Raw genomic sequence first — 13,002 nt, forward strand, 5'->3', positions numbered from 1 at the left:
AAACATACAACATAGAATAAACCCACTAAAATCTGTACATCTAAACAAACTAAGCAAAAGAGAGGACCCTAACTAAAATTTTCAATCCCCATCCTGAAAGGCAAAGAGGATGGACATCAGAAGAAAAAGAAAATAGGAAACAACCTCGGAACCTGCTACAGAGGGCCTCTGAAAGCCAGAAGAAAACAGGAAACAACCTTGGAACCTGCCACAGAGGGCCTCTGAAAGCCTCTGCAGTATAGACTGTCAAAGCAGATGCTGAGCCTGATGGCCAACTGATGGGCAGAGTGAATGGAATTTTATGTAAAAAGTGGGAAATAGTAAGAGCTGGAGGGGACGGGAACTCCACAAGGAGAGCAACAGAACAAGATAATTTGAACACAGGGAACTTCCCAGAGACTCATACTCCAACCAAGGACTATTTGTGGAGATAACCTAGAAACCCTGCACAGATGTAGCCCATGGCACTTCAGTGTCCAAGTGGGTTACATAGTAATGGGAAGAGGGACTGCCTCTGACATAATCTGATTGGCCTGCTCGTTGATCACCTCCCCCTGAGGGGGGAGCAGCCTTACCAGGCCAAGGTAGAAAGGAGAGGAGAACCTCCCCTATCAGTGGACTTGGGGAGTGGCATGCATGCAGAAAGGGGAGGGAGGGTGGGATTGGGAGGGAGGAGGGAGGGGCTTATGGGGGATACAAAATGAATAAAGTGTAATTAATAAAAAATTTAAAAAAAAACAATAAACATTTCTATTCTGCTTTTAATAGTTCTGATATCTCTACTTGACATACATATAAAAATCCATTCATAATAAAAAATAAATAAATAAAATGCTAAATTAATTCATGAAAGGATTAAAAAAACAAAAAACAACAACATATGTATAGGAAAGAAAGCACGCCTTCACCCCTGCAGCTTTTCTGTTTCTAATTCTTTCTTTTTATTATGCCTGGAGAGGAGTTGCCCCCTGTTTATTGGTGTAGATTTTATCTTGCCCACACTGTGGATAACACCCATTGTCTTTCTGTCATCTCCTACGTTTCTGAACTCAATTTCCTTCCACTCCTACTTTCAGCTCCTGCCACCTCCAGCAGTTTGGTCTGTTTGGGGTTTTATGTTTGTTTGGTAGAGTCTTTGAAGTATTTGTTTGTTGTGTGCATGTTGTTTTGCTTTTACTAATTCTGGAGGGAAAGTATGTCATTAATTAGCTTAATCTAAATGAAGAGCGAATACTCATTTAAAAATCAAAAAACCTAAAATTACAAAGACTCATGCTTGCCATTAGTCACTCCAAGGCCTTTGGCAATGCGCCGGCTCCATGGTCCCAAATTTCTCCATCTGTAGTATGTTGATATTAAACACGTGCCCCAGAGGCTAAGGGGACTCCTAAGCTCAAAATCACTCAAAAGTTGTGTCTTTTGTTTTTTGGGTGTTTTTGCCTTAGAGAACGCAGTTTCTATTACATTTCCCCACTATTACGGATACACACACAACTTAAGTTTTCTACTGCAATCTAACTTCAGCCATTCAAGTTGATGGACATGGATTATTGTAACTGTTCATCATACCTCTTGTTCACATCCTTGACACACTCTCTTGATTTTTATTTTTAGCAGGCTGCCATGCAGTAGGCACTAACACTCTTCTGTTGACAGAGTAAAAGGACTGTGGACAAAAGGATAGTAATTTTGTTTCTGGATAGCACACAATCAAATGTTCTCTGGAACAGCTCAATTTCCAGATGAAGGTGTATATGTTTTTGGCAGATTTGTTTACATAATCTATGATGAAAATTCCTAAGTAAATCCTAATTTTTAAATAAACCTCTTAAAATGCTAGTTATTTAGACAGTAGAATAATCAGAAAAAATATTTCATTACTTTTTAAATGTGTAAACCCATGTGTCTAACAATATGTGTGTGTTTGTGTATGTTTGCATGTGTATTGTGTTTGTGTGTGTGTGCACATGAATGCATGTGTGTGTATGTGTGTGCGCAGTGTGTGTGTGTGCATGTATACCTACCTGTGCAAGCTCAGAAGCCAGGCTAGCATGTAATGTAGGTGATGGATTAAAAACTCTGGTCCTGGTAGCTCAGGATCCAAGTGGGTGTCCCTAGTAAGGGAAACAGGAACTACTTCTGACATGAACTCAATGACTGGCTCCTTTACCTCCCCCCCCATCCCCGAAGGAGGTCACAGAGGAGGACATGGCAGCCAGTTCTGAAGATACCTGATAAGCTAGGGTCAGATGGAAGGGGAAGAGGACCTCCCCTAGCAGTGGACTTGGAAAGGGGCAGGGAGGAGATGAGGGAGGGAGGCTGGGGTTGAGAAGGAATGAGGGAGGGGGCTACGGCTGGGATACAAAGTAAGTAACTGTGATTAATCTAAAAAAATTAATATTAAAAAAAAAGCTCTGGTCCGCATGATTGTATAGCAAGCTCTCCAAACAACTGAACAATTGTTCCATAATAGTTGTGCTTTTTCTTTTAGAACTACCATCATCTAGTCTGTAAATTTTCTTCTCAGAATGAAAACTAAATTTGCTGAGATTCTCAGAGTCAATCGGCAAACTTCTCTTTGTGGCTAATGGGCACACAGTTTAGAATTCAAATTATAATTTTCCATTTTATGAGATTAGGCAAAACTAAATATTATGTAATAGAATTTATTTCTACATATTTCCAATGTGTGTGTGTGTGTGTGTGTGTTTGTGTGTGTGTGTGTGTGTGTGTGTGTAGGACTTAATAAAAGCAAAATCTACCTTTGAATACATTTATCTCATTATCAAACAGGAATGGAAAGTTTTGGTTGATCATATTAACTTTGGAGAATGGTCATTGTGTGGCTTATAACCTCATTAATTATTAAGCAGCAAACTATTTAAAAAGTAAACTGTAGTTTAACAAGACTTCAAAGTTCATCTGAACAACTAGTGATTCATGAACGAGGCTCAAGTTCAGGGGTGGCTCCAGTGCTTTTCAGAAGGAACACAGTAGAGGCATTTTATCAAAGGAGACAGAAATACAGTGAAGAGGGCCTGTGAGTGATTAGCTACACACTTTGCTTAGTCTCTCACATTGGAAAGTCTAGTTAAATAAGCCACTGGGTACTTCTCATACAAAGTATGACTCTTCTTTTTTTTTTTTTTTCTTTTTAATTTTATTTTTTTCTTATCAGTTACATTTTATTAACTCTGTATCCCAGCCGTGTCCCGATCCCTCATTCCCTCCCAGTCCCTCCCTCCCTCATCTCCACCATGCCCCTTGCCAAGTCCACTGATAGGGGGAACCTCCTCCCCATTCATCCGAGGCCTACCTGGTTTTGCCTGCTCAGGAAATCCTCAGGCCTAATCTCAATCTAAATTTACTTCAATTTTCAAAATAGAAAATTACCTCCTAATTTTCAAAATAGAATTCGTGCCCAATACTCTTATTTACTGAACTAATGACCCCCAGATCTAACTACGACAGTTAAACAAAATGCATCAGAGTACGCAAAGAAATACCCAAGAGGCACAGGAAATGGAGGAAATAGCATATGCCCCAAAGGTACAGGCATCTGAAATGTTAGCTCCTGAGAAGGAGAGCAGGCACACAGTTTGCATGGCATCAAGCAAGTGGCCCTATGACAATGTTCAAGTCAAAAGTAACAAACAAGAACAAAGGGAGAAAGACGCAACCCAACAAATAGCCCAGTGTTCTATGCCCCAACGTGGACACTGGGCTCGCAATATTTTGTTTAACTGAATGTCACATTTTCTCCTGAGTAGAAAATCTCTGAGAGATTACAGATAGTTAAATATGGCCTCCAGTTTCTCTAAGAAAAACAAGGTAAGTTGGGGGCGGGATAAGGAGATTGACAAGGTCAGTCTTTATTCTATGAGAATTTCTTCTGCACTTTCCTTGGGAATCCACAATTTAAAAGGTCTAAATCTGACATACATATATAAAAATAAAAGTTTTAAACCCTTGCTTGATTAGATTGATAGTATGTATAATAAGTAGACTAACACTAACTTAACTCATTATATCCTAGTTGTTTGGCTCACGGTTCACAGTAGAACAGCCTTCTATTTTAAAAGGTTGTTTGTCTATCTTAAAGATATTCAGATGGAAAAATTTCACTATGCTACATAGTATTATTCAACAGCTTTTCAAATCTTGTTAATACTTATGGCTTGTGATTTCAATAAATTCTAATTTCTCTTTCGCCTTTGCAATTTGTTTGACTTTAGATGAGACCAAAACACCAACAAGCCTCTCATCCACGACTTCTCTTTAAGCTCACATCTCATTTACTTTTTTATTAGGTGCTTGATCATAATTCTTACCTTTTTAAAAATCACATATAAATTACAATAGTGTTGACATAACCATTCCATGAATACCACTCCAGCTTAGAGACTCTGTACACAGAAGATAATTCTCTACAGCCTGAAACTCAGGGAAGACTTAAATACCATAGCAAAAGCAACATTAATTAGTTAAAGGTGTCCAAGGGAAACTTTCTTCTCCCTCTGTTAATGCCTGGCTTGACTTTTCTCAGAGGACATCCTTAGGAGCCAGAGACAAATGGTATTGCAGTTCTCATTGTTAAATTGTCATTCCTTTTCTACTTCTCTGAGAACCAGTTAGGTATCTGATAATACAGAGCCACTAGCAGTGATCATGCATATACTTTCAATCATGCTCAGCCTGGATTATGCAGAGTTTAACATGTTAGCTCATCGTCCCATTTTCAACAAGCTGATTGGGTCTGAAAAATGATTATGAAAGGACAAACACCCTTCCAAAGACAGCTAGCCCTTTCTTCTAACCATTGCCCACATGAGCTTGAAGACTTTCAAAGCCACAACAGAGAATACATCCAGAGACCAAAACAAGCATCATTTTTCTTAGCCAGAAATCACGGTTAACTCAACAGTTCTTATGTCTCTGACTCTGTTTTGTTTTATTCCTGTTTATGTCATAAAAAATTATATTTTTAGACATTAAAGGCAAAAATGTGGTGATATTGTCTAATTAGACCTGTGGGTTTCAAAGAGAACACTTTCATTTTAGAACACTATTAAGTTTTATTTAAACAATGCAAATGGAGAAGGATTTGTGAGATCAAACATTTCCATCAGTTCTGGTTGAACATAAAGTAATTGTTTGACATAATATGCAGTGGAGAACTCACCTCTCAACATAGCCTAAAGTGGGCTTTGTCATCTTAGTCACTCTGTTGATGTTAAGTTCAATGGTGACTCTGATGGCTCCAGAAGAGTTTTCCCATGGCAAAAGTAATTGGCTGGAGAAAATAAAAATGCTAAACTGGGTATGGTAGTGTTTGCCTTTAAGTCCAGCACTCAGAGAGGCAGAGGCAGGTGGATCTTTATGAATTCGAAGCCAACCTGGTGTACAAAGTGAGTCCAGGACAGCCAAGGTTACACAGAGAAATCCTGTCTCAAAAAAACCAACCAAGCAAATCAACAAAATGCTAATCACATAGCAACTAACAAATATGACTTAAGAAGCCATGGCTGACACTCAACCAAGGACCATCTATGGATATAACCTAGAACTTCTGCTCGGATGTGGCCCGTGGTAGCTCAGTAACCAAGTAGTTTTCCAAAGTAAGGGGAACAGGGACTATTTCTAACAGGATCTCAAGGGCAGGCTGTTTGACACACACCCCCTCCCCCGGGGAGGAGCAGTCTGTTAGGCCACAGAGGAGGACTTTGCAGCCAGCCCTGAAGATACCTGATAAAACAGGGTCAGATGAAAGGGGAGGAGGTCCTCCCCTATCAGTGGACTTGGAAAGGGGCAGGGAGGAGACCAGGGAGGGAGGGTGGGGTTGGGGAGGAAATGAGGGAGCGGGATACAGCTGGGACACAGAGTTAACAAAATGTAACTAAAAAGAAAATAATAATAATAAAAAAAAAACCAAAAAAAAAAAAAAAAGCCATGGCTATCCATTCCCAAAAACGTGAAGCTCTCAAAAGAACATTTTTCCAGTTGTGATGCTATGCTCGCATCCATCATCACTATCACCATCATTTCTTCAGCATATTAGCATATTCCCACTCAGAACGGTACTATGACATTTCCATTTTATATAAAAAAAAAATAGGACTTGAAGAGATTCTTCCAAAGATACACAGATCACTAATGAGAAAGGCAGGTATTGATCTCAGCTATTTGGCTCCAGGTCCCTTCTTCCATTAAATTGCCCCTTTTGGTTGACATTCTAACAAAGGTCAACATGAATATAGGAAAAAAGTAAGACAAACTTACTATGATAAATTGATACTACCCTGTAATATTTTATTACCATATACATCTATGGAAGAACAGTAGTAAAAAATATTTCAGCTAAGAGTGGTCACCAAGACTTTAAATAGCTATGGTCTCTATGTATAACTGAGGAGGTGAAAGAATAGAAGGGAAGAGTCTAGAGGTAACAATGAAATGTCATTTTTGTATGTGGCAGCCACATTTTGAAAAGCTACTTATTTTCAAATAATGTGTAAAAAGTCTGACAGTATAGCACATTGTGCAAAAATGAGGAAAATCGGGCATTCACATTGCAATTAAGTATGTGTTTGTACAGCCCTGCTGGAGGACCTAACAATATTTACAATGCACTGATGCTCTGGTCTAGTAATCCCACTTGCATTGATTTACCCAAGAGATATTATTGTAGATGTAAACAAACACTAATCAAAAACCCTACATTTTTCTCACTTTGTGGAGTAGTGAAGGAGTGAATAATTACTAACTTATTATATTCGCAAGGTTCACAGTTTAAAAAACAGGATATTATAAAATACTCTATCTACTTAAGTGTTGTATTATACGATAATTCAAAAGAATATGTAAGACTTCAATGTTCTTCCGTAGACTATTTCCTGTTTTGGCTCTTTTCTTATTTCTGTCACAAAAATGTCCGAGAAAAAGCAGTGTACAAAATGAAGGGCTTATAGTTGATCTGTGCAGGGGAGGCATAAAGTGTGAGCCATCTAATTGTTTTGTGTCCATAGTCAGGAGACAGAAAGAGGTAAATGCTGGCGCTCACCTCATTTTCTCCTTTTATTTGGTCTGCTACGCCAACATTTGGAATGGTGCTGCCTACTTTAGGGGTAGATATTCTTGCCTCAATTAATCCACTCACGAAATTTATCTCCTTGCTGATTTAGATCCCGTCAAATTACATTGATTAGAGATGCTAACCACACAATCCCTGAGAAAATTTATAATATTTGGGAAAAAAAATGGATGGAAGAGTGTGTTAATGTTTGAGTCAAAAAAAAGAGTGAACACGAGTAAGGGTGTATGTTTGAAATGTACAGAGTATCTCTGGAATAATATGCAAGGAAAACTGATAATTTTCACTGCCTCTGAGAAAGGAGTTGGGCAGCTACGAACAAAATCAGAAGATAATTTTTATTGCCAATTTCATTTATCTCATATATGTTTTTAAGTACCTAAAAATAAAACCAATTTGATTTTGATTTAAAAAAATTTTGGCTAATATCATTTAGTATAAAACTGGAAACTTTCAGGCACCATGCTCACAGACAGATCAATAGAGCATCATTATGCATGGGATCTTACTCTGTGATTTCCCAATCAGCTAACGCTTTAAGATAAGTGGCTTTCAATGATGGGAATGGACCAAAGACAGTTTTAGAATTTCCTGCCAGAAAGACTAAAAGAGTGAAGAATCAGCCTGCTAGAGAGTCTGTGACAAGCCATTTCCGAGTTAAACAGATGAGTGAAATAAAACAGTTCTGTGAGTCAGGTTGATCAGGGAGTAGGATCAAGTCACATATTCTGATACTGTTTTGCGGAGAGTAGAGAAGTGACAAGACAGAGAGGAAGCAGGAAGAAAGGAGGTATAGAGGAAGTAATGGAGGAGAGTAAAAGACAAATATCTAATATAATAAACTGCACCCTGCCAAGCTATGCTTAAATTTAACAAGAACTACTCACACACTGTTGACTTTGTCAAAACTATAAATGGAATAGGCTTGGAGAATGAAGGCAGGGAGCTAAGCCAAAAGAGCAGGCAGAATAAAGAAAGCTAATACAAGAGCAGGAGGAAGTCTAAAGTAAACCTGAGTAGTTTTCAGAGACAGGATATGAAAGAATAAATCCTTATGGCAAGTTTCACATATCTCTGACAGTATGTGCCTCCTGCTGATGTCATGTGTATGGAAAGCAGACAAGCTTAGAAAAGTTTTCCTGGGCATCTGAGTGTCCTAACGTCTATATTTTTTATGCCCCAGTAGGTATGTCTAAGAAAAACTTGAGCCTATTACAGAAAAATGAATAAAACTTCCAAGTCAAAGTCACTAGTGAGAGAGGTTGAGTTTTCTATGTCTACAGTATGAAGCATGAGTTCCCACAGGGCACAGCATAGGGCTGCCAACCTGTGAGAGTAGGTTCAGGTTGAGAAAACAAGGGAAAACTGATAATGTGCCAATATGTGTCCACTAGATTTAGTTATACTATGGCCATACTTAGTGAATATAAAAGTATCTACCATTCATCCATATGTCACATGACTTGAAACCTGTAGAATGAACTAGAGTAATTCTGGCACAATCATAATCACGTAAGGTAAAAGTCAGCAAACCATGTCCCATACTGTCATCCCAGCAAACATTCCAATCAAAAAGAACATCTTACCTGTTTTCAGAATGGGATACCTCGGGGTTCATGGCCCACCTCAAGCAACTGGAACCATGGCAATAGTCAGTTTCCTCCAGAATTCTCCAGAGAGTAATCCTGATTTTGTTAGTAGACTGCCAGGTCAACCTGGAGTTCAATCCTACATTATGACTGCCAACTCTGTTCTTTTGCATTTTTCTTTTTTTTTTTTTAAATTAGTTCTAAGCTAAAATCTTTGTTATCAAATATCTTTAAACAAATTCTTGGCAGATGAATCAAATACAGAGATGAGCTCAGTTTAACCAAAGATCTTGTTGTATATGTTCTGATATGTTGGATGATAGAAACAATGAAGGAATTTATGATGGGCATCCCTAGAAGGATTTGGAAGGCAGAGGCAATAAGATTCAGAATAAGTGATGATAGAATATCAGAGCTGCCAAAAGAGACCCAGTCTTGACAAGGGACTATGAGTAGAAATTCATTGCTTCTTCCTGGTAAGAAATCCTCACCATGAGCTAGATAGAATCATTGATGAGAAGACCAAAAGGAAACTCTCCCGAAGAAAATTTCATCTCTACCTCAAGACTTCACTCATCCATCACTGTTTTCAACTTCTCTCTTAAGAATGTCACAAAATCCCTTAGAAATATCCACTTCCCAAATTCCCTTGAGCAGATAAACAGGAAATACACAACCAAAATAACCTCCAGTATTTTCCCTGAGTCACTTTTCAGAGACCCAACATCCTGTAAAAGAGATGCTAGCAATGTTCCTGAATGTGGATTCAAACTTAACTCATTCAATTCAATATGCCTCCAATATGAGAGAATCACCAAGCAGAGATTAAAATCTTACGTGAAGACACTCTGTGCCTTCCACTGATGGCAACAGGAGACAAAGCCGAGGCTTAGGATGAAAGCCTCCTCCCTCCCTATCCCAGGACAAGGTGATGTTATTTTCTATACAATGAAACTCTAGGTAAAAATTGGGTAAGAAGCAGCAAGAACCTCTATTCTATTAAAGAAACAACTTAAATGTCAAGTGAGACTAAGCTGTGATTCCTGACAGTGAAACCAACAAGAAGGTATTCTAACCCCCTCGTACATGTTTTCTCTCCAAATTTAGTTGCACAGTGTTCTTAAGTTCTTCCATCCGTGTGCCAATAATATGAAAGATGGATTAGGGAAGATAATCCATACAAAGAAAATGCCTTTGAGTTCTTTTTTTATCCCTTAAACATCCATATTTATTGCAGGCTTCTGCATAATGCTTCATTTTGGTTCCAATTTCAACCATAACAACAGTTCAACACTAAAATCTACTTTAGAAAAATGTATTGCATTTACTTTGTGATTCCACATTACTCTGTCTGGGTCTATGTCTGCAATCTGTACTAAAGACTTTACATTTGTTTAAAGAAGCTTTTCTCTTTTTAGACAGCTATGGTCCTATTATACTGACGGGCTCTGTGAGGCTAACTATCAGCATCTTAAATGATTACTATGAGACCTGAAGAGTAAGACCTCAAATCAAATGTGACCTTCCCACTTAGTAAATGAAGACCAGTTATACTCCTGACGCTGTGATCAAAATGGCTGTAGAATACATCCTCACTAGGATGTTTTCCTCTCAATGCCGCTTTCTATGGTTCTGAATAGAAAACGTTCAATCAGGTTTTCCTAGCAAAGGTAATTATATTTATCTCTGATACTGTCTAGGATTAGTCATATGGGATATATGAAATTGGCTTCACGGATAAGCGGGGCTTTAACAAACAAAACATCTGTTGACATCTTGATTAAATAACCTTCACTTTTCTCCAAGTAAGTTTCAGAAGCCTACACACTCTGGATGTGAGACTTTATGTCCTTATGTTCAGTTTCTGTCTTTCTTTCCCCCATAAGTCAGTGCAAAGAGAAAGAAGAAAAATATCTTCTGATAGGAATCCTCTAATCTTTACAGAATACTCAAGTGACTACACATAAGATTCCAATACAGGAAACATCCAGAAAGGACAAACTTGCAGAAAATGTTCCCATCAGTAGTTGCCTGGAGTTAATGGCAGAAGCAAGGATTAAATGCAGATGGCCACGTGAGGAAGCTGGTGAGTGATGGCAATTTTCTTAATGTGACCTAGGTGATATCTGCACAAATTTATAAGGCTTAATTATGTGATTGAGTGACTTTAGGGGGTGTAGCTTATATCGCTAAATGATATTTAAAGCAACAAAAAATTCCAAAACTTCAGGCTTTGGAAATAAGAATGTTTTAATTAGGCTTCTAGCTAATGAAATATTGTGAGAGAAATTTTGCCTAATTAGAAATATTTTAACACAGCAAAATAGGAAGTTGCTTAAAATAACTGAAAGTAATGTCATGATATGCATAAAATTTTCTATGAAGTATTTGTTTACATATATTTTTCTTACTTTGTCTTACATTATAAAAGAATGTTTTTCTAAAATGTGTAGAACTATTTGTCATCCTGATACTATGTCTAAGAAAGAAGGCTGCTCCAGCATCTAAATAATTCTTGCACGATGGAATTAGCAAGAAAATGAAAGATACAAGTTAGTTAGCTTATTATCCTTTCTCTGCTTTCATTCTCCCAGGAAGAGTCTAGTAAAGAAAAAACCAGAGGCCGGATATCACCATGACTTCTGTGTGTTTGAATGCTTAAATGATTGAATTGCTTTTGATGACTGTTCCAAAGACTACATTTACTTCTTTCTCTACATGCAGAACAGAGGCTGGCAAAGAGAAGTATATAGAAATGCTGCCTCCAGGCAAGGCAATGAAACAGGCTGTTTAACCATAAAGGTCTCTCCTCTCTGTGGATGAAGAACTGAAATTCTCTAAGGAATAGGCCTACTTTTTGGAAGAAGACTACAATCTTGAATTATGTCTTTGAAAGGAGTGGTCTGGGAAAGCTACTCAGCTGGCACCAGACATCATCTTAAGTAGAAAGAAACTTTTCCTTTGTTTTGAGTCACTGAAATTTTAGGAATTCTTGTTATAGCAGTGAGTATTAATTAGGCCCAGCTGGTATACAAGAGTACTCAATGAATATTTTCCCTTTTAATCACTATGGCCTGTTCTTTGTTTCCATATTTCTTTGTCTTCCTTTCCTCTCTCACTCTTCACCTATAGTTAATGATCACTTTTAAGACAGAGAAAGAAAGATAATGAGGCATTTTCATCATGTTTGGTCTTCGGGTCTTTTATCAAGGGCTGGGATGCTTGAATGGACAATGGTGAAAATGGTGGATGGTATCTTCCTTTAGAGGAACATAGTAAGTCTATTTGGTTAAAATGTTGCATCATCTTTAAGAACAGGCTTTGCCCACCCCTCTCAAATCCACTACAGTGATAAATGCCAGGGAAGAAATTCAGAGTTGGCAGCCATCTCTAGATCATGAACTTTGAATTTGTCACCTACAGTTTTGGGTAGTGGAGAAGTGCATGCTGGTTACTCTAAAGCTTTTTGTTTACCTCAAGGGTTAGTTCCTGAAGACAAATCACCACCATTTCATTTTTTTTTTCACATGACTGCAGGATTCACAGCCCTTTCCTCCCTTTCTTCTTGTACAACAAATGCAAGGAAAAGAGAGAAGGGCCCATCTCCATTCAGGACCATACTCCCAGCCGCAGCACAAAGATTCTTAAGTACTACCACCCCAACCCTCCAACTCATTACCTCTGGCTCCCCTCAAAACTTGTCAAAAAAAATAAAAGCAATCCAAATAAAAACAGCTCATAAAACAGTGAACAAAATAAAGTCAGTTTTTCTTTTTTTTTTTTTTTTTTAAGAACAAAATGAAACTTGAGGAAAAACTTACTGGAGTTACAGTTTATCCTGATACAGTCTAGATGGGGAAAAATAAATGAAAGATGAAATTGCATCCTTCAAGGTAACAGCTGCAGACATCCAAAAACAATCAGTCCACCCTTCCGGGGACAGACACACGCAAGAAATGTGGCCATTTTATATATATACATATACAATATGTACCAGATTAAGGGTGGGTGTATATGTACAGTATATTAATTAGTAAAGTTGGATACATATATATATACACACACACACATATATATATACACATATGTATAGAGATATATACTGGTATACATATATATCCACAATAGACATCAAGACTTTCGTTTTTGTTTTTGTTTTTTTTTTTTTTTTTGGTTTTCAAAAATACCCTCTTCATTTGTATAAAATATTATACAGTTAGATTTTGAAATGCTAATTTTGTTAAAGTTATAAAATTAGAAAAATTCTTCCACAAAATAGAGATTATATCCTCCTACAATTTGTGTCCTTAAAATGACCTTTGA

General features: G+C 37.7%; 1 protein-coding gene across 1 annotated transcript in view; it reads right to left on the bottom strand.

The window, feature by feature from the left end:
• The window catches only part of Nrxn3 (neurexin 3), a 1,537,891-nt gene that overhangs the window by 904,415 nt on the left and 620,474 nt on the right, over positions 1-13,002 (bottom strand). Inside the window, exon 10 of the mRNA XM_055593211.1 lies at positions 12,501-12,527. Coding sequence (XP_055449186.1) covers positions 12,501-12,527 — 27 coding nt within the window. The remainder of the gene's footprint in view (positions 1-12,500; positions 12,528-13,002) is intronic.

Source organism: Psammomys obesus, unplaced genomic scaffold, assembly GCF_907164565.1.
Source record: "Psammomys obesus unplaced genomic scaffold, mPsaObe1.curated_primary_1811, whole genome shotgun sequence".
Taxonomy (NCBI): Eukaryota; Metazoa; Chordata; class Mammalia; order Rodentia; family Muridae; genus Psammomys; species Psammomys obesus.